We start from the raw sequence: 22,630 nt of genomic DNA, 5'->3' as shown, positions 1-22,630 counted from the left end.
TGGGTGATCCATACTTGAAGGATGTTGATATTATCTGTCTAGTAAATTTGGTTATTGTATTGGAACTTCCTTTAGTAAATTAGGTGATCCCTACACATTCACTCCACATAATCTGCTATATTCACTCTAAACTTTTATTTTATTTTTCTTTCCTTATAACACTGTGATGTGGGAAAATCAATATACAAAACCTGTTGATTTTGAAGTGATGGTTAGCATTTTTCTAAGAAAAATTTGCAAAAGTTGTAGTATCTAGTATAACTGATGTAAGACAAGATTTTAAGAATTTTTATATTTTGTAGTTTTAATATTTTTGATATATTATTTTATTAGAATTCTTATAATTTAATATAAATATTTTAAAATTATTTTTCTTACAAGTATTAAGTCTAATATAGAATCAGATTTTAAATTTTTTTAAAATCTTGTCCTACGTAAATACCTTTAGTAATTCCCGTACGTGTACTCTTTGATATAGGTGCTCAATGCCATCGCAAACCACAGCATGGGAGGAACGTTCTCACATGTTCGAAACCAGGACAATTTTAGTATTGCATTTTCCCAGTGTTTGGCTGGGCTTCTCACCGTGGTTGTTCAGGATCTGAAGCTCACTGTCACAAAAGTTGAATCCACAATCGTTAAGGTGTCTGCTGGAAACTATCCACAATCCAAGGACGATGCTGCCGACTCTGTAACTGTTTCATTTGGCGATCTTTACAACAAAGAGGTACGCAAGGTCATAGTGGACCTTCTTCTCCCTGCTGCTAGTAGTCCAGCGGGCTCGAATGTCCTCAACATCACTTACACATACAGGTCAGGTGGTACCAATATTATCCAATCCCTGCATTTACTAGCTAAGTAGAATAAATTATGTTTGGTTTGTTCGATCGGTTATTTAATTTGACTCGATGATCAATCTGACAAATATAATGGATATGTGTATGCATATAACGCTCGTGCAGCTCTGGTGGGAAATTGTTTGATGCCAATCCTATAATCGTTACCGTATGCCGCACAGGCAGGACATCCGTGGAGCCAGAGAGGGAGGAGGTGATGATGGAGGAGAACCGTCTCCGGATTGCACAGATGATAAAAGAATCAAGAGTCATGGCTGACGACAAGAAGCGGGACGGTGCTCTTGAGAAGTGTTGGAAATGGTTAATTTTTCCTCAAGTTTGGTCTATTTTGTAGGTGGGCCCCGAGTGTCGATTTACTCGGGTCAAAGTGGTAACGCGTTCTATGCCGCGTTGTGATTCACGTGGTATATTTGGTTGCTCAAAACCATTACCGAGTGAATGGGAAATTGAAGCCAAAGTGTGCTCCATGGAAATGGAGTTTTGGTGGAAATTCCTTAAGGTTGTAAATTGGCTTGTCCCACATTGTTTTGGTGGGAGGTTTTGAAAGGGTTTATAAGGCTTAGGGTGAGATACTTGGGGTGTGCCCCAAGGGGTACCCAAGTGTTTTAGAGGGAGAGGTTATGGGCAAAATGGGCTAGACCCATTGGACCCAAAAATCACCACACGCGCGCGCCGCCACCGCCCGATCGGGCGGGCTGGGTTGGGCTTGGGCGCGGGTGCGTGGTGTTCTATAAATAGGACCACCCTCATTTGATGTTGTCAATTTCAGAAATTTCGTATTTCACCTCTGTTAATTCTATTCTTCATCTTGCTGCATTTTATTTTCGAAAGAAAGAGTGTAAACACTTAGTGTGTTCGTAAGGCAAACAATTTGTAGTGCTGCTATTGTTTGTGGTAGATCATTTCATCCTGTGAGATAGACGTCCATATTCTGAAAGCACCGTGGAGAGGACGAATCTGTCTTAAGGACACAATGTTAAACACTGGACTTGATCAGAAATATTATTCATATAAATTAACCAAGTAAGTTGTTTAATTTAATTCTGTTTTTATTTGTTTATTTAATCAGATTTTAATTTTATTTTTGTAACAAAATAAAATCTGTGGTTTTATTTATTTTTTTTTATTTTGAGTTTGATTTTTGTAATCAAACATATTCTCTCCTTTTCTCTATTTCTTTTATTCTTGTTGTTGTTTTGTACACAACAGAATTTAATCTTTTTAAATACCGTGAAGCTTGTCCTACAATCTTAAGACAGAATCCTTTTTGGGTATCTTCATTGTATTTAATTTTCTGTGTTTTCAAATTAATATTCTGGTTGGAAAAACAAATAGTGATTTATGCTATTTGACAGATAGTAGTAATATACTGTCTCTTTTCTTTGACAACTACTAGTAGTACGATACTGGTGTCATTAACAATTCAGAATATTATTTGGTATTACAGAAAATTCTTGTGATATTTTATTTTTCTAGTTTTAGTAACAAGGAAAATAAAATTAATTTGTTGTTATAATTTATTTTCTGGTTTTAGTAACTAGAAAATTATTTTGTGTTTTAATTTATTTTCTGATTTTTGAATTAGAAAATTATTTTGTGTTTGTTCTGATTTTTGTAATCAGATAGTTTTGTGGTATTTTATTTTCTAGTTTTAGTAACAAGAAAAATAAAATGATTTTGTGTTATAAGTTATTTTCTGGTTTAAGTAACTAGAAAATTAATTTTTGGTTTGGTTTTCTGATTTTTATAATCAGATATTATTTCGGTATTTTATTTTACTAGTTTTAGTAACAAGGAAAATAAAATTATTTTGTATTGTAATTTATTTTCTGGTTTTAGTAACTAGAAAATTAATTTTGTTAATCAATCATGTAACTTTGTGACTCGGTCACAATCTGTTAATTTTATAAGTGACTTATGTTTTCGTTTGGTAGACCACTTATTTTTTGAACCCTTTGTGAAAAGGTGTTAATTCTTTTGACTTTATCTTAGTTCATCGTGAGTATACATGGAAGAATTTGTTTCTAGAGTAAAAATATTAGTTTTACAAACTAATTTTATTTTTATTACAATGTGGATTCATAGTCTTGAATTGTTTCTGCACTTGAGCTGGGAAAAATATATATATATATATATATATTCACAAGAACATTTTAATGCATATTTAATTTGTTTATTTATGTACAAATCAAACTTATTAAATGAAGGTATATTTTGTCATTTTGAAGTTTAAAGTTTAAATGCGTTGGATTTTATTTATGAGTTGAGAATCCTTTTATTTCATGATGCAAGTGTTGGGATCGTGCATAATTAATTTATTTTGTTAAATTCATTATTTTTAGTTGATACGTTTGATATGCATGTATGATATCAACTCAAGTTATTTCTTAAACAATAATTTCAAGTGATTTGGAATGATAAATTGTTATGTCGACTTAGGACATAAGCAGGTTAATTTGAATATTTCTAATCAATTTTTAATGGGTGTTTGAACACCAGAGAAATTTAAACATGAAAATGTATGTAATTATATCGGTCCGTTTAATTGGGAAGTAATTTAAGAAATCTTTTATGTTGATTATTGAAATATGTGACATAAGATGTCATTAATAATTATTTTACTTGCGTAGTAGAATTTGTTAAACCATGAACCACTTTATTAATATAGGGGTGTATCTCTTACATTAGTTGAGATAATTTAATTTTCTTCGGTTATTGAGTTGCAAGAATGTATACAATCAAATGGGTTTTTGAATTGTTTGATTCTTAGGCAAAATTTTTTATGAGGATATGATTTTGTCAAAACATTAATTCTGACTTAAGTAGTCATAATTATTTTGGTTTTTTCTTAAATTTGTTTTAAAAAATTCATTGATTTATAATAGAAGTGATAGGGGTGGTGAATATGATGCACCATTAAATGAATTTTGTGCACAACATGGCATTATTCACCAAACTTCAGCCCCTTATTCTCCACAGCAAAATGGAATTGCTGAAAGGAAGAATAGAACCCTAAAAGAAATGATGAATGCCATGTTACTAAGTTCAGGCTTACCACAGAACTTGTGGGGGGAAGCAATATTGTCTGCTAATTATGTTCTTAATAGAATACCCCACAAGAAAACCAAGAGCATTCCTTATGAATTGTGGAAAGGTCGACCACCTTCCTACAAATACTTAAAAGTGTGGGGGTGTTTGGCAAAAGTAGAAGTACCTGTTCCTAAAAAGACTAAGATTGGACCAAAAACAGTAGATTGTGTGTTTATTGGTTATGCTCAGAATAGTAGTGCATATCGGTTTCTGACTTATAAATCAGATATACCTGATATAAATGTGAACACTATTATAGAGTCAAGGAATGCTGTGTTTTTTGAAACATGTCTTTCCTTACAAGCAAGGACAGGAATTAAGTTCACAGAAAAGAACTTATGATCGTACACAAAGTCAAGAGACTAATGACAATCAAACACAAGAGACTAGTAATAGTCTCGACCAACAGGATTTAACTAATGATGAACCAAGACGAAGTAATAGAGCGAGAACATCAAAATCCTTTGGTCCAGATTTTCTGACATACTTGTTAGAAAATGAACCTCAAAGCTTTAAGGCAGCAATGACAGGTCCTGAAGCACCTTTGTGGAAAGAGGCTGTTAATGATGAAATTGAATCCATTATGCAAAATCATACTTGGAAATTGGTAGATCTTCCACCAGGTTCTAAACCTCTTGGATATAAATGGATATTCAAGAGAAAAATGAAAGCAGATGGTTCAATTGACAAGTATAAAGCAAGACTTGTTGTTAAAGGAAGGTCTGGACTATTTTGACACATATTCCCCTGTGACAAGAATAACATCCATTCGCATGCTTATTTCTATAGCAGCGTTGTTTAAATTAGAAATACATCAAATGGATGTTAAAACAGCTTTCTTAAACGGTGATCTAAATGAAGAGATCTATATGGAACAACCCGAAGGGTTTGTAGTATCAGGGCAAGAAAAGAAAGTTTGTCGACTTGTAAAATCCCTTTATGGATTAAAACAAGCACCTAAGCAATGGCATGAAAAATTTGATCATGCAATGCTTACTAATGGGTTTAAGATAAACAAATGTGACAAATGCGTCTATGTTAAAAACACTGACCAAGGATATGTCATAGTTTGTCTTTATGTGGATGACATGCTTATCATTGGAAGCAGTCAAAACATGATCAAATCAACTAAGCAGATGCTTAACAAAAGATTTGATATGAAAGATATGGGGGTCGCAGATGCTATATTAGGAATGAAAATTACTAAAACATCTGACGGACATGCATTATCTCAATCTCATTATATTGAGAAAATTCTTGATAAATTTATCAAGGATGATTTGAATTTAGCTAGAACACCTGTAGACATCAGTCTTTATTTATCGAAAAATAAAGGTGATGCAGTGTCTCAGTTAAAATACTCCCAAATCATTGGAAGCCTAATGTACCTAATGAATTGTACTCGTCCTGATATAGCTTATGCTATAAGTAAATTGAGTAGGTACACTAGTAACCCTGGAGAAGACCATTGGAAAGCGATCATTCGAGTTCTTAGATATCTAAGATTTACTCGTGATCATGGTTTGAACTTTACTCGATATCCAGCAGTACTCGAAGGTTATTGTGATGCCAATTGGATATCGGATACTAAAGATTCAAAATCCACTAGTGGATATGTCTTTACTCTAGGAGGCACTGCTGTTTCTTGGAAGTCCACGAAACAAACGTGCATCGCACGATCCACAATGGAATCCGAGTTCATTGCTTTAGACAAAGCAGGTGAAGAAGCAGAATGGCTTCGTCACTTCTTAGAAGACATTCCAATGTGGCCAAAACCTGTGCCAGCTATTTGCATTCATTGTGATAGTCAATCTGCAATAAGCAGGGCACAGAATCATATGTATAATGGTAAGTCACGACATATTCGTCGTTGACATAATACCGTAAGGCAATTGTTGTCAAACGGAATAATCTCAATAGATTATATAAAATCTAAAGAGAATATTGCGGATCCGTTAACAAAAGGTTTGACAAAAGAGCTAGTGTATAGTTCATCGAAGGGGATGGGATTAAAGCCTATTACATAAAGAGTCGTCATAATGGTAACCCTACTTATATGACTGGAGATCCCAAGAACTAAGTTCAAAGGGACAACTAAGTTATGTATGGCTCACCAGAAATCACCAAGGGATTAAAATTCCTACCCATTCCTATGGTGAGAGTGATATCTGCAACATATGTTGTCTGCAGGGGTATAAGGATAAGCTTTGCTTTTAATGATTACTTATATCTTGATTAAGGCATAAAATCAAGACGAGTATAAAGAGAGACTCACAATAAGAATCACCTATATGAGTGTTGAACTGGGGCCGGTTCTATGAGAATGAAGAGGCTAAATTCTCTAGAAACACTTATGAAAACCAGGTGCGTTCAAGGCCAAAATGAACACAACAGTGAGAACCACGATGTGTTAGAAGATATTTTGTGTGAAATCTGTTGTCTTGGCTTACACAAACGGCTGAACAATTCAAGGCATCGCGTCCATTGGTTAGCCAGTAAGTCCGATAGGTTATCACTAGGGAAGGTTCAAGGCCGAAAACTACCTATCCTGATGCAAGATATTTTCGACTTATACTCTTTCGTTAAGTCTGCATATTGTTGCATTTCCGTTGTCATCAAATTCCATTCGTGTGGGGGATTGTTGGAAATGGTTAATTTTTCCTCAAGTTTGGTCTATTTTGTAGGTGGGCCCCGAGTGTCGATTTACTCGGGTCAAAGTGGTAACGCGTTCTATGCCGCGTTGTGATTCACGTGGTATATTTGGTTGCTCAAAACCATTGCCGAGTGAATGGGAAATTGAAGCCAAAGTGTGCTCCATGGAAATGGAGTTTTGGTGGAAATTCCTTAAGGTTGTAAATTGGCTTGTCCCACATTGTTTTGGTGGGAGGTTTTGAAAGGGTTTATAAGGCTTAGGGTGAGATACTTGGGGTGTGCCCCAAGGGGTATCCAAGTGTTTTAGAGGGAGAGGTTATGGGCAAAATGGGCTAGACCCATTGGACCCAAAAATCACCACACGCGCGCGCGCCGCCGCCGCCGTCCGTCCGTCCGTCCGGTCGGCCGGGCTGGGCTGGGCTGGGGCGCGGGTGCGTGGTGTGTGGTTGGGTTGGGCTTCTAATCTTTTTGGGCCAAAAACATTTGAATTTATTTTTTATTAAAATAAAATCCAGAATTCAAATTAAATTAGTTTGGATTTTTTGTTCATCCAAACAGGGCCCTTCCCGGTTTCAAACAGAATAAACTGTTTTGGAATTAATGCACACCCAAACAGGGCCCTTCCCGTAATTGCTATCTGTTTGAATTGTTGAATCTGTTTGAAATTCAAAACCCAACAGGTATCATACCTGTTCAATTCAAAACCAAGAGCCACATACCTGTTCAATTCAAATCCAAGAGCCACCTTCACATCTATAAATAGGACCACCCTCATTTGATGTTGTCAATTTCAGAAATTTCGTATTTCACCTCTGTTAATTCTATTCTTCATCTTGCTGCATTTTATTTTCGAAAGAAAGAGTATAAACACTTAGTGTGTTTGTAAGGCAAACAATTTGTAGTGCTGCTATTGTTTGTGGTAGATCATTTCATCCTGGGAGATAGACGTCCATATTCTGAAAGCACCGTGGAGAGGACGAATCTGTCTTAAGGACACAGTGTTAAACACTGGACTTGATCAGAAATATTATTCATATAAATTAACCAAGTAAGTTGTTTAATTTAATTCTGTTTTTATTTGTTTATTTAATCAGATTTTAATTTTATTTTTGTAACAAAATAAAATCTGTGGTTTTATTTATTTATTTTATTTTGAGTTTGATTTTTGTAATCAAACATATTCTCTCCTTTTCTCTATTTCTTTTATTCTTGTTGTTCTTTTGTACACAACAGAATTTAATCTTTTTAAATACAGTGAAGATTGTCCTACAAGAAGCTCGCTGAAGCCCAAAGCTTGCTGGAGAACGTGGTTAATGATGAGTCTAACCCGTTGATTGGGATGCTGAAATCTGAGCTGCAACAGATGTCGAAGTTGATGGAACCAAAGGAAATCTACGAAAAGCAAGGGCGACCTTTTGCACTCTCTTTAGAGACTTCCCATAATCGCCAGCGTTTCACTGCAAGAGGTGATGATCCGAAAGAGCTGCGCTTATTTGCCACTCCGCGTATGGTCGCATACCTTGAGCAAGCCAAGTCATTTGACAAGGATCCCCGCAAGCCACTGCCCTATGTGGACGAGAATGAGAAGCAAGAACTCGCTGTGGACGAGTATGAGAAACAAGAACTCGCTGTCGAGCCCCTTCCTCCCATGGTTGGAGCCCTTAGCTACTATATTCAAACGGCCATTCAGTTTTTTTTCAATTGTTTTTTGAAATGTTTTGAAAAAATACGCGTTTTAAATTCGTCTCGAGAAGATAGATACAAAAAAAAAAAAAAAAAAAAAATTTGACATAACTTTTATAAAAAATAAATTCACTAAAGGAAAAAAAAATTTAAAAACAAGAGGAGGTTTTTTTTTTTTTGTTTTGGCCAAAAGCAGCCACAGTCTCTTAAATCCATTACAACAAACTCAATAAAGCCCGCCGCCCGTAATTCAATGCTTGCATGCGTGCTTTAATTCCTTCGCCATCGATCTTTAATTTACAATGTAACCCATTGCATTGGGTTTTGCCTTCGCACTTCAATAAATAACGAGTGTGATTCGCTCGTTGTTAAGTTTTTCATTTTTTTTTATTTGTTTTTTTTAAATTAGTCATTTCACAGATAGATTACATTGTTGTTAAATTTCCAGTGTATGTTTTGCCTATCGCAATTCAATAAATTACTAGTGTTTGATTTGCCTTGTTAAACAAGTTTTTTCAATTAGTTATTTTGATGAACCCTCCAAATATTGGACGAGGGTCACTGCGGTGATGCCATCACAGCTGTGTCTGCCGTGCTATTGAAACGGCACCGTTTTACTTTCTGTGTTTTTTTTTTTTTTTTTGTTTAAAGGGTTACATTAATTCCTGTAGGATAAAGGGGGTACCAACTAGGTATTAGGTGGTATGCTCAAGGCACAAGGGGTTGACGCCAAAGTTCTAAATCGCGGTAACGGGTAACATAACGGTATCGATCGCGGAATATTGGTATCGGTAGTATCGGCCGTTACGTATCGGGAATCGGGTGTCACGGCCGTGAAATTTTAAAAATCATTAGCAATCCTCTAAATCTCAATTTTATACATTTTTTGGACTCTTTTAGCCTTAATTTGTCACATTTTAATCAAAATTTTGATATGTATGAATACTTTTGACTCATTTTCAATTAAATAATATATATTTATTTTAGTTTCAATTATAAATTTTAATTATTTACAATTTAAAAAAAATCCACAACAGTACACCACCAAGTAGACCCATGAGTTGGTTAAAGAAACACATAGGCCCAGATTACTCAAAACAACCCACTATCTTCACCAAAATGTCTTGGCCCAAAACTATGAATATACATTTATATAAAATATAAATAGAAAATATATACACTGCGCCACATGTCTGTATCATACCTAGCTTCTTGTAGCCTCAAAGCTGCGCTCAACGGCGCACGACCAGAGAAGCATTCTGAAGCACGTCGGAAGCCACCGAAGGACAACACTACCTCCTCATGAACCTCAAAGTTGCACTCTCACTTTAGCGAAGACTAGCAATCCAAAACCAAAAACAGCATCGGAGTCACAAGCAATTTTCTGCGCTGATTTTCAGCCGTACCAGCGACAACCGACCTGTATTGCCTTGTGTATCCGATTCAGGCCGCTACGTACCGGGACTCGGCCGCTACAGCTGCGAATTTTATTCTCCCCGCTATACCGGTCTATATCCGAACCGGTTGTCTGATTTTTTGGTACGAATCGTTGACGCACATTTTGGAATCCATTTTACTTTTTATTCTATGATTCGTGTTAGGGGAAGAAGGAATAGCTAAATTATGTCATTTTGATTATTTTTGAAACAAATAATTCAAATAATTTTCAAATAGACTTAATTAGTAAAAAGTATTAATAAAGTAATAACACTCATTATTTTTATATAATTTCGTATTTCTCGATAGTGAATAATTTTTAAAATTTTTAAAATGTTTTTTGGTGTTTATTTTTGTCAAATTAAATTGTATTTTTTTATAAGATTAATTTTGAAATTAAAATCAAACAAACCATACATGTTTTGATTACTTCAAAACTTGCTTAAATGCATCAAAGTGAAATTGAAAGGGGGAATGCAATTGAACAAATCAATTTATCAAACCAAAAAAAAAAAATGTAACTTTTAAAAAAAAATGTAGTATAAAAAAAAAAAAACCAACTTAAAGCCAAAATATATTCAATTCACATCTAACATCTATACACCAAAAAAAAAAAAAAAAAAAACAAAACAAAACAAAATTGTGAGGCATCCAAACTTTAAAAATCTCCTTCCAAATACCCTAAAATCTGTCTCAACCATTTTGAATCATCCAAACAAAATTATAAAAACCTTTAATTTCAATTGTCAAAGCGAAAACTAAAAAGTGGATGTCCATGTCAATTTTGTGGAGACGGTTGGGAATAAATAGAAAAATCAAAAGAACTCTCATTTTGAAAGAAGGGTTCGGTCTCTATTAGATTGTTACCCACTAGATTAAGTGATATTCCCTAAAGGAAAAAAATAAATAAAGAAAAAAAATGCATTAGAATAAATTTTTTGACTAAATTACATTACAAGCTTATATATATTACTTTTTTCATTTGAACTCAAACTTATATATATGACTTGAGAAGTTTGTGGACTATGTGATACTTAGGAAGACAAAGGTTGTGATTCTGGATACTTTAGGGACTCCCAATACCCTACTCCATAAAACACCATGAAAAGTAAATACACTAGTATAATGTAGTATAAAAAATAAGCAAACAACATAAAATGAAAGCTAACATGTGTTTGGCTTAAAGATGAATTTTGAACATTTATGATATTGCTTGATTGACCAATAGTCTAAATAAGTTATAAAATTTCTCAAAACATTACACAATTTATAAAAATACATAAATAAATAAATAAAATTAGACAATAGCTAACCTATGATTGTCTTGAAGATGAATTTTGAACATGTATAGTGTTGCTTAATTGACCAACAGTCTAAAAAGGTTGTAGAATTTATAAATATATTACACAATTTATAAATAATAATAATAATAATAATAATAATAATAATAATAATAATAATATTAATAGTACTATAATTAAATTGTGCTTTATTCCAAACACCAGAATGATAGCGAACAATTTGTTCAGATGATTGAGGAGTAAGTTGCTGAAGAAGAATGCCACCATAACCAATATCGGAGGCATCCGTTTGGATAATTTTGAATGAATGTTCAGTGGGAATACCAAGACAAGGAAGAGACTTAACATATTGTTTGACTTGTTTAACAATAGAAGTATGAACAGAAGACCAAGGAGGAGGATTATCTTTTAACCTATCAAATAAAGGTTGACAAGTTTTCCTAAGATCTTTGTAAAACTCAGCAATGTAATTGAGGGAACCTAAGAACCTTTGTAATTGAGTTTTATCAAGGATTTCATCAGGAAATTTTGAAGCAAATTCAATGGATCGACTAATAGGTAGGATAGTATTATGATGAATATCATATCGTAAAAATCTGACTTTAGTTTGAAATAATTTAATTTTAGGAGCAGAAATAACAAGACCATGACTTTTAATTGTGTAAAAGAATGCAGTTAAATGTTTCCAATGTTCACTAATTGATTTCGAGAAGATTAATATGTCATCAATGTAGACAATGGAAAAATGACTAAATGGATTAAATATATCATTCATTATATGTTGAAATTCACTAGGAGCATTTTTTAACCCAAAGGGCATGACATTCCATTCATATTGACCAAAGGGTGTATTAAAGGCAGTTTTATACCTATCTTTAGGGTGGATTTGAATTTGCCAAAAACCACTTTTTAAATCAAATTTGCTGAAAATAACGGCTTGACTAAGTCGTTTAATTAAATCTTTTTTATTAGGAATAGGATACCGAATCCATTCTAAAACAGAATTTAATGGTTTGTAATTAATAACAAGTCGAGGGACACCTCGTTCTAATTCATCATTTTTATTAACATAGAAAGCGGGGCAGGACCAAGGTGATTTACTTGGACGAATTATATGATTTTTCAATAATTCCTTAATTTCTTTTTTACACATTTCAAGTAATTCATGATTCATTTGGATAGGTCGAGATTTAGTAGGAATTTGGGATTCATGAAAATTCTTAATATAGGGTAAGGTAACTACATGTTTTTTCCTATGCCAAAATGCAGTAGGTAAAGTGGAGCAAACAGTTGATTCGAGTTTTAATTGAAAATCCTTGATTTGAGAGACAAGAATTGGATTAGTTAGTTGTTGATCAATTCTTTTGTGATTGATTTCATCTTTTAGAAATTTTAAATGCCGAGTAAGGCGGTTAATTTGATGAGAAATAGAACAATCTTTTAATTGATTTAAGTATAATAATTCAGGAGGAGATAAAAACTTAAATGTAACTGGTTGGCCTAGAACATGTGTAGTAATTCCGGTACGAGATGTAGTAAAGGGATATAGTAAATATATAAATGGGGAACCCAGAATAATTTTATCGGTCATATTAGTGACTAGAACAAAAGAGGTGTTAAAACATACATTATCTTGGCAAACATGTACTTTTGGTAATTTATATTTGATATGCATTTTAGTACCATTGGCAGAAGTTAATTTTTCTTGACATTTTTCATAATATGTAGTAGGAAGTAATCCTTCTTGGATACAATTTAAATCAGCACCAGTATCAATTAAGGCAATTAATTCTAATTCAAAATCATTGACAATTATTTTGATTTTAGAATACCATTTTTGAATGTAAAGTTTGTTGATTAGACTTAATCGTTTTTCTTCAGGGTTGTTGGATTGAGAGTGGTGTGATCGGTTATCAAATATCAAATTATCAGGATTAGTAGGATCAGATTCATGTTCAGATTCATGAGGGGATTCGTGTTCATTAGTTTGGAAATTATCTAAACTTTTATCAAGTTTGAGGGTAATAATTTCATCTTCTAATTTTGTATCTTTATGTTGTAATTCTTTGATTGTGTTTTTAATCTGATTGATTTCTTGTTGTAAATCTTGTAAGGTGACTTCTTTTTGTTTATTTTTAAATCTTTCTAAAGTTTTGGATAGACTGATTATAGGTTTATCAAACTTAGGTTTGGAATCTGAATGGATTAATAAGGATTTTAATTTATCTGTATATTTTTGTTTTAACTTAGGATCATCTAACTTACTAATTAGATCGATTAGAGCGGATTCTTCTTGAGTAGTTTTGGTAAGGACAGTAATTTGTTTAACGGGTTTACAACAAACATCATTACAACCTATTGTAATATCATTATCGGAATTATCACTAGGTGAATGGTAATCAGATGACGTATCAGGTTGATCAGAAGAGGAAGAATTACTAACAGAGTGATTTAATTGGAAAATATCATATAACTGATTTTTGGAGTTATCATCAATTTGGAGTTGATTGACTCTATCTTTTAATTTTTGTTTTTCTTTACATTTATTAGAATAATGACCTTTTTGACCACAGTTATAACAAGTAACATCTCTAGTAGATTTAGATTTTGGATGTGATTTAGATTTATAATATTTCTTGTTAGGTTTAGTATAAAATTTATCATTGGATTTGGAAGGTGTATAGTTCTTCTGATATTTATTTTTATTGGAATGTTTATAGGATGATTTATGTTTGGAGTATTTGTGTGATTTTCTACGAGAGGGTGCAACAGGAGGTAAACCATATTGTTCACAGAAATTTCCTAATTCATATTTAGCTTTATGTTTATCTTTATTAGCTTTTTGAGTAAGTTTAAGGTCAATACACATTTTTAATCCTTCTTTTTGAATAGTGCTAATTATATCACCATACGTGAGATTATCATATTCAATAACACCAGTGGGTTGACTAAGAACATCTCTAATTTTATGGGCAAATAAGCTAGGTAATCCATTAATAAATTTTTCTTTCCAAAATGATTTAGTACAGTCTTCGCGTAACATGACATGAGAGGTAAATACATCTTTATACCATCTAAAATCACTTAAGGTTGGACAGTTAAGATTACTTAATTGATCATGGATTCGAGAATAAATATTTGTTGGGGTACCAATAAAATGTCGAACTATTGTATATATTAGTTGATTAATGCCATCAGGGTGACAACATCCAATAGATTCATCAAAAAGAGGGAGACCATTTTCATCAGTTTGATTGGCATAAATAACAGAGTCACGGTCTGTTTCAGTGAGATATTTTTCCCACCAAGATTTGAGCATACCAGTAAAACCAGAAGTAAGTAAAGAAACAATTTCAGGTTGGGTGTATTGGGGATAATTACTGAGATAACTATTGGCAACCATAGATAAATGATTTAGTTTTTGAAGGATTTGATCTTCACTGAGACCATCAATATTCCATTCGTATAATTTCTTAGCAGAAACAGAAAATTGATTTCTAATATTTGTGTCTTCAAATTGGAGGTCGACAGGAGTAGGTTTAGAATACCAGTTTTTGGTAGTTTGAGGATTAACTTTGGGATAGTGAATTTTATTAAGAGTAGTAGGTTGAAATTGTTGAGCTAATTGATGTAGTTCATTATCAGTAGTGTCAGTTTCAGATTGATCAGATATAGTATTAGTAATAGGTTGTTGATTTAAAACAGTAAGACCTTTATCTTTAGATGTAGAAGTATCATTAGGAGTTAATTTGGTAAATAATTGTTCAATAGCTTTGACAGTAGATTGGTCAGTAGTAACTAGACTATTTCGTTTAGAACGATGACTAGGTAAATTAAGTAATGGTTGATCTAAAGTTTTAGCTGATTTGGTATATTGGTCATCTAAATTAGTTTCCAATTTATCTAATTGTTTACCAATTGTTTTGAGACATTGATTAGTATAATTGTTTTGTTCAATAACTTTTTTGAGTTCAGGGTCAGTACCAGGTAATTTGAAAGGAGAGGCGGGAACTTCAGAACCTTGGTGATCAATAATTATATTTTCTAATGGAGGATGATTAGAACTAACAGAAGTATTTGGAGAAGTTTTCCATTTATGTTTTGTGATTGTATTAATCTTTTTGTAATATTGATCCATATAATCAAAGAAAGATAATTCAAAACCATATTGAACCATAAAATCATACCATTTGCGAGTTATCTGGGATTGTTGAGCAGAATCATATTTAGCACTATAAGCATGTCTTTTAGATCTATTTTCTTTAGATTTGAATTCAATAAGTAATTTTTCTAAATTGGGAGTAAAATCTTTTTTAATTGTCATTAGCTGAGGATTGACAGGTGGTATTAATCCTTCGAAATCAGTTTGAGTTGGGGAATTATTTGAAGCTATTTCTTCGTCAGGGAAATGTGAAGTAGTAGTATAAACAGGTTTACTAATTTGGGAAGTGTTAGAATTATCAATTCCTTTTAATTTATTTGTTGAAGTTGGATTAGTTGGACCAAGATGGATTTGACTGTTTTTTCTAAATAAAGGAGTGTTAAATATTTCATCATCAGTTGATATTTCAGAAGGGACACTAGATGTACTATGTCTAGAAGATTGACTTCGATTGAATTTTATATTAACGGATCCATCATGGTTTTGTTGGATATGTTTAATGTCTTGGATTGAAGATTGTTGTTGGTTATGTTTATAATTTTCATTGACAGTAACCCATTGATCAGGTAAATTAATATCTTTCCATTCAAGCATGTGAGGAATATTAATGTTTGATTCATTAGTACTACTGCTTTGGATTAATAAAGTTTTATCTTTGGGACTTTTATGTAGAGCATGAACATTTAAATTAGTTTGCATACATTTATAATGAACACGATAAATTAAAGCAATATTATGAGAAGAATCTAACATTTCAGTATATTCACCATGTAATTGTATGTTTAGTGTTAATGCCTTAAGAATATGTGGATCTCTTAAACTTAAAGTAAAATCAGGAAAACAGTTAAAATGTACTGGACCTTTATTAAGACCAGTTTCCATCATTCCCATTAAACTAGCATTGTAATTTAGAAAACGAGCATCTCTTAAACAGAGTAGAACAGAAGTATTTTGTCCTATCATTGTTAATGGATTGACACCAATTTGTATTAAACCAATATGCATAAAATTGTAACCACGATCTAAATGTCGTTTGATTAATTTTTTATCAAATAACTGACAGGTTTCTCTTGGTTTTTCTAAAGCATAAACTTGTTCAATAGTTTTAACATGGAGAGTAACTTTAAAAACATCTTGTATAAAAGAAGTTTTATAAATTTCTTTAATAGGTAGTTTTGGAATATTCCATCCATAATTAATTTGATCATTTTGTATTTCAACATCTTCTTCATTAATTATGATGCCTGGATTAGGTATGGAAGGCAAGGCAGTTGACCTAGAACTGACTGATGAGTTACTTCTAAATAATCGATTCATTGTTTGGATTTAATTAACCAGTTTTACAGATATCTTAATACATACCCTATTCTTGTCAATTTTATCACATACCTAGTATACATACATACCCTATCTTTAAACCCCAAAGTCTGACTTTGCCTAAACCGAAGGACTTACAGAAGACTGGGAAGAAGTGGGTGACTTAAACTAGGTGGATAGAATAGACTGATCTTGTGGGTGATTAAGATGAACTGAAAACAGGATTAATTAAACAAACAAGGAAGACGATTGCACAGAAGTAGCTAAACAGTTAGAAACAGGATACAACATCACCGGGCTCTGATACCACAAAGGCGGAAGCAGCATATACAAATGAAGGAGATGGATTACGAAATCAAAACAGGAATAAAAACAGGAATATTAAATACTGGAATACCAAACATTTAGGACATTAAATACTGGAATACCAAACATTTAGGACAAATTGCGGAAGCAGCATATACAAATGAAGGAGATGGATTACGAAATCAAAACAGGAATAAAAACAGGAATATTAAATACTGGAATACCAAACATTTAGGACAAATTCATTTAATTAACTGAAAACTTAAAACTTACAACATTAACATAACTTACAATTGTATTAGTAGCAACTGCAAGGATCTTAAATAGGTACAACGGGGCAACGGGTAAGGCTCTCAAAACACTCTGGTTTTTTCTTACAACAAAGATGGAGAAGAAAATTGAAGAATGCCTGAATGCTTACAATTGATTACAATATAAAGAAATAAAAAGCAAAACAGTGAGCATGTGAATTCTGAAAGCAGCTGGCCGAGCAGATGAAAAGCAGATGCTGTCGGATGCTTTCGGTGGAGTGATTACACAACTGAGCAGCCTTTAGCAAAAGTTGATTGGTTGAATAGTGACGGTGAACAGTAAAAGTGAACAGTAGTTTTACTATTCATTACTTTCGGTGAATTATGAATCAATATAAATACAAATTGGCAGCTTTTCTCAAAAGAGTATTGATTGAAGCTAATTTGTATCTATATGGAATCCAATGTTGATCAGATAAATGGGTCTTGAGCATCTTGAAACTCTGGTCCGGAATATTGATTGGTTGATTCTTCAGAGGAATGGTCCTGAGCTGAATCATCTGAATTATCTGAATCGGTGGATTGGGCTTTAGCTTGATTCAACAATTGATGGGCTAACTGGATCATGTCGGCTTTGGATGATTGGGCTTTACTTTTGGATTTCCCTTTGGGCTGAACAGGAGGTGGAATGGGCTTTGCCTTGACTTTGGATTGTGCTTTGGGCTTGGATTGGGCTGGTTGAGCAGCAACAGCTTTGGACTTTGATTTTGTTGATTTGGGCTTGGAGCCACTGGATGAGGGGCTGCCAAGGTTGACTGGAGGAAGACTGGGCTGGCTGCCTTGAGTGCTTGCAGCAGTTGGGTTCTGCTGAGTTTGAGCAAGAGCAGGAGTTGGAGCATATTGATCAGGTGGAAATTCTGCTGGAACAATTTCAAGAATTCTGGGAACATTGAATTTATCCCACCATTTAACTGTGTGTTGGCGGATGATAATATTATCATCAATCCCATAATGCCATTTGAATATCCATGGAATCTTGTATTTGGCAATGAATATGAGTAATAAGGGAAATTGCTTCTGGTGAGCAGAAAATGGATAAACAGAGTTGAAATAATGAATTATATTTTTGAGATCATCAGGAAGGATAGCTGAAATGGCGCCATAGTGAGACCACCATCGCAGAAACCAAGTTGGTAATTCAGATTTGAATTTTTGATCAAATGAGATGAACCAGGAATGACTAAAAGTTTCATTTTGGTACAAGAAAATCTTGAACCAAGCATCAACGTAATCATGATAATTGTATGGAATAGAATGACCAGGTAGATCTCGAAGCTGGTTAGGATTTCCCCATTCAGCCATGGAAACAATGTTGTGAATTATTATTATTATTATTATTATTATTATTATTATTATTATTATTATTATTATTATTATTATTAAAATAAATAAATAAATAACTTAGAACAATAGCTAACCTATGGTTGGCTTGAAGTTGAATTTTGAACATTTACAGTGTTTCTTAATTGACCAGTAGTTTAAAGAAATTGTAAAAGTTATCAATACTTTACACAATTTATAAAAATAAATGCAAGTAATTTAAAATTTCAAAAGTATGTAAGTAATACCTTACTCAGGCCCAGCCCTGACCCAAGGAAAGCAAGGGGCTGCCTTAGGCCCCCAAAATTTATCAAAATTCAAGCGCTCCAATGTAACGCTTCCAAATTAATTAAATTAATACACTTCTCATAACTTGATAAATTCAAAATCTCTTCAAGCCAAACAAAAACATTAATTTCAAAAGTCCCCTTTTCTATTAAACTACATATCAAATGTTAAAATTTTCATATTCTTGTCTTAGTAATAATAACATTTACATAGTTCAAAAAGTTAGAGAATAAAAATAATAATGCCTTGATGGCGTACAAACATCAAGGCAAGGCCTTGTTACAACAAAATAGACATGTGGTCCCAAACACATCTACTTGAAGCTTTCACATAATACATCCATGAGCCTTCGTGCTCCAACAAAACAAAGAAATCCACCTTCTTCTCATAGGGGTGATATATTGGGCGGTCTATCCTCTGCTCCCCATCTACTCACTTTTTATATTTTCAAACCCCACGACCTACTAATTTATTTTTGGAAAGGCCATTACTGTATAAATTTAAAAATTAGATTTAATTTTGAAATTTAAAAATGTGATAATTAATTATGATATTTAAGGTAATATTTTTTTTCATATCTTCTCAATCATCAATCAATCATATTACTTATACATCACTGAATTTAAAAAATAAATTTACAAAATGAACTCATATATCATTTTTTATTTAAAAAAATGATGCATTGAAAATTATATTAGTATATGTTAATAGAAATTAACATTTCCCTTGCACCTAATTGATTTGCTATAGATTATATATTTCCCACAACCAACTAATATATTAACTGTGGGAGCCGAATAATCGCAAAATCAGAAGGTGCGTACCTTAGAAGACTGATATTAATCGGATGTATCCTGCGAGAATGGGAAGCTGAATATAATATATGTGCCGAATAAGAGTAGATCCTTAGAGCCGAATAAGAGAAAGGACAATGATTAAAAAGTAGGCCCTGGCCCTGAGGATCAAAAGGAACAGGTATAAATACAGGAACAATGGATTGAGAAAAGTATGTAAGAATCACTTCACTTAACTTAGTAAAGAAACTATCCTGAGTGTCCGAACTGACTTGTCCGTCGGAGTGTTAATTCCGGCACCCCCGACCGGAGTGTTTGTCTCTTTTCAGGTGACTAGCAGAGGATCACTAGCGTCTCCCAAGATCTGAAGAGTATTTCCAAACCACTTCTCCACAAATTGGCGGCATCTGTGGGAATACTCAAATACATCCATGGCAAGTGTGACTGAAGATCCTCCGATAGCCACTGACGAGACCACACAGAGAGATGACCTCACTCCAGCAAATATGCTCGGAAAGGAAACCATCGCTGCAAGACGCGCCGTGAACTTCGACTCACCAACGACTTCAGCGCAAGAGACAATGTAAGCGATCATGGAACAAGCAACGCAGAATGAACAAAGGCTGGAGAACATGATCACTGAAAATGAACGTCTCCGTCAAGATTTGGCCCTAGAAGTAGCAAAATCCAGAGAAGCCGTACGCCAAGATCCCGAACGACCTCCGAGGGCTGGTGGACAACGACCTCGAGCCCGACCAAAGGATACCGACAGCGACTCCAATTCATTACCCACGGAGCTCAACAAGAAGGGATGATCCGGCACTTCCAGCTTCTCTGAAAAGAGTCTACATACAAGGAACAAGCGCAGAAGAAGCAGTTCAGACGAAGAGGACCGGCACGATTCTTTTGTCTGACGGATTGCAAGGGCGGCCCTACCCAGGAAGTTCAAAGCTCCGTCATTCACTCTTTACGACGGAAAATCAGACCCCACTGATCATATCCGTCACTACAAGCAGGCCATGACATTGCATGCGAACAACGAAGCCCACATGTGCCGAATATTCCCCAGCAGCTTGGGGCCATTAGCTGTCAGGTGGCATTATAAGCTGGAGCCGGCTTCGATCAAAAGCTTCCATCAATTACAGAAATCCTTCAGGGCCAGGTTCATCACCAACTGTAGCAACCCTCACCTTACTCTTGCCATACTTACATACATTCATGCATGATCTTGTCTTATTATGTTGATTTGCAAGTTTTGTCTTGCCTTGTTTTGTTTAAGTATTGCTTGCGTGATTTTGTTCCTTGCTTGGTGTAGCCGAGGTCATCTTGAGCTTAGTGCACCTCTAAACCTTTGTACTTAGAACTGTTTTGGAACCGCTTGGTCGACCTCCATTTTCACCCCGGGCAGGTTTGCCGAGATATTTTGCACTTAGTGATCCTTGTCCTTGGGCAGGTATGGCCTAGACCGAGGTGTGGCACACCCCGGCCAAGGCACCCCGGCCAAGGTGTGGCACAGCTTAGTCAAGTGTCGTCCTCCCTAGCCGATGTCTTTGTTATCCTGTTGCCGAAGCTTTGACTTTAGTCGATGTCATTACTTGCCGATGTGTCTTGCCTTAACTTGCTGTGTACGCTTTGTCATAGACTTGTCTTATCAATCAATCACCTTTTGAGTTGAACCAACCCAGTAGCGCCACGTGTCCGAGTTGATTGTTAAGATAGTCGGCAGACCTAGAAACAAATCATTTTTTGTCTCAAATCTTTGCCTTTAGAGAGAGAAGCTCTAGAGAAAAGAGGAGAAGTTCTTGAGTGAGAATAGATCTTCCAAGCTTGATCTTCGAGGTTTGAACCATTGGATTTGAGTTTTGAGGTTAGAATCTTAATCTACTTTGGTTGTTGTTATTGATCATCTAGCTGCATTGCATGATCGAATTTGTTTTGCATGTCATGCATCGATTTGAAGTTGGTTTCGGAAGAGAAAGATAGTATTCATGTGTTCTTGAAGAAAGTCTCGTTTTGATCCGAAAGTTTGGAGCACAAACCATGTTTTTGTGTTTGTTCTTGCATGATCTTCTTGTACGGGTACCCAAGTCTATGTTTTGAACTCATGGCATGAAATCTCAGATTTTTGTGACAAGTTATGATCTTGCATTCATCTTTCTCATGATCATATTCTTCATGTTCTTCAAAGGGAAACCCAGGTTTTTCCCGACTTTGTTTTGAATGAGGCCATCGGGACCATACCTCGGCAAGGAGGTGTGGGACCCCGGCAAAGACCTGATTGGTACCCAGTTTGTGTTCATGAGACGGGAGCAATGTTTAAACTCCCAGCATGTTTTGCTTTGTTATTGACTTGGATCTAGTGAGAATGCCGGGATCATCTGCATGCATATAAAGCTTGTTTTGAGAATGTGATTGCCATGTGATTGTAGGTCCTTGATCTTTGCTTTGAGCCTACACCCGAGGAGATCTATGTGAGTGGTATTTTTAATAAAGCTATGTTATACTGTTTTGATAAATCTTGCTTTGCTTCGTTTTGACGAAAGTATTTGTTAAGCATGAATGAGTAGCTCTGTTTTGATGTATCAAGTATAAGCTTCGTTTTGATGTCATTCTTGAAAAGTCCCTTGTACTGGAGGACTCTAAACTTTCGCAATACCAAGTATAAAAAGCCCCTTGTACTGTAGGACTCTAAACTTTCGCAGTACCAAGTATAAAAGTCCCTTGTGCTGGAGGACTCTAAACTTTCGCAGCACTAAGTATAAAAGGATACGGTCCTTTCTTGGAAAGACTATCGTGTTAAAGCGGGCTACGGGCCTAAGTAACACAAGACCATCGTGTTAAAAAGAGCTACGGGCTTAAGTAACACAAGTCCCTTGTGCTGGAGGACTTATAAACTTTCGCAGTACCTTTGGCTAATCGATTACGGATCGTGCAGTCCTTGTTTTGCCACTGACGGTTTACCGCGTGGACTTGTTTGTTCGGAAAGCTTGATTTGTGTTTTGCCGATGCCAGTGAGCATCCCTTGAGACTTGTAAGAATTGATATATGAATACGGTTCATCTCTTGTTTTGATAAAGTTTTGATGTGTTTTGCTCTGGAAAGATCTCGGCTA

General features: G+C 34.5%; 1 protein-coding gene across 1 annotated transcript; it reads left to right on the top strand.

Annotated features, from left to right (window-relative positions):
- Positions 1-505: 505 nt before the first annotated feature.
- On the top strand, positions 506-12,958 carry LOC114269980 (uncharacterized). Its single transcript, XM_082917906.1, has 4 exons — positions 506-813; positions 963-1,145; positions 7,860-8,250; positions 12,902-12,958. Exons 1-4 carry the CDS (start codon positions 506-508, stop codon positions 12,956-12,958), a joined length of 939 nt encoding a protein of 312 aa, XP_082774032.1.
- Positions 12,959-22,630: the final 9,672 nt, after the last annotated feature.

This window comes from Camellia sinensis, chromosome 3 (assembly GCF_055761805.1).
Source record: "Camellia sinensis isolate YWXY chromosome 3, ASM5576180v1, whole genome shotgun sequence".
NCBI lineage: Eukaryota > Viridiplantae > Streptophyta > Magnoliopsida > Ericales > Theaceae > Camellia > Camellia sinensis.
Note: the sequence above shows the minus strand (reverse complement) of the source record. Positions and strands in the feature narration are given on the sequence as shown.

What these genes read in the sequence shown, in the direction of transcription:
- LOC114269980 (XM_082917906.1), top strand. Translation starts at nt 506, where the DNA reads ATGGGAGGAACGTTCTCACATGTTCGAAACCAGGACAATTTTAGTATT. An exon ending in AACATCACTTACACATACAG is followed by an intron (nt 814 to 962) that starts GTCAGGTGGTAC and finishes ACGCTCGTGCAG; the next exon opens with CTCTGGTGGGAAATTGTTTG. An exon ending in TCGAGCCCCTTCCTCCCATG is followed by an intron (nt 8,251 to 12,901) that starts GTTGGAGCCCTT and finishes GTTTTTCTTCAG; the next exon opens with GGTTGTTGGATTGAGAGTGG.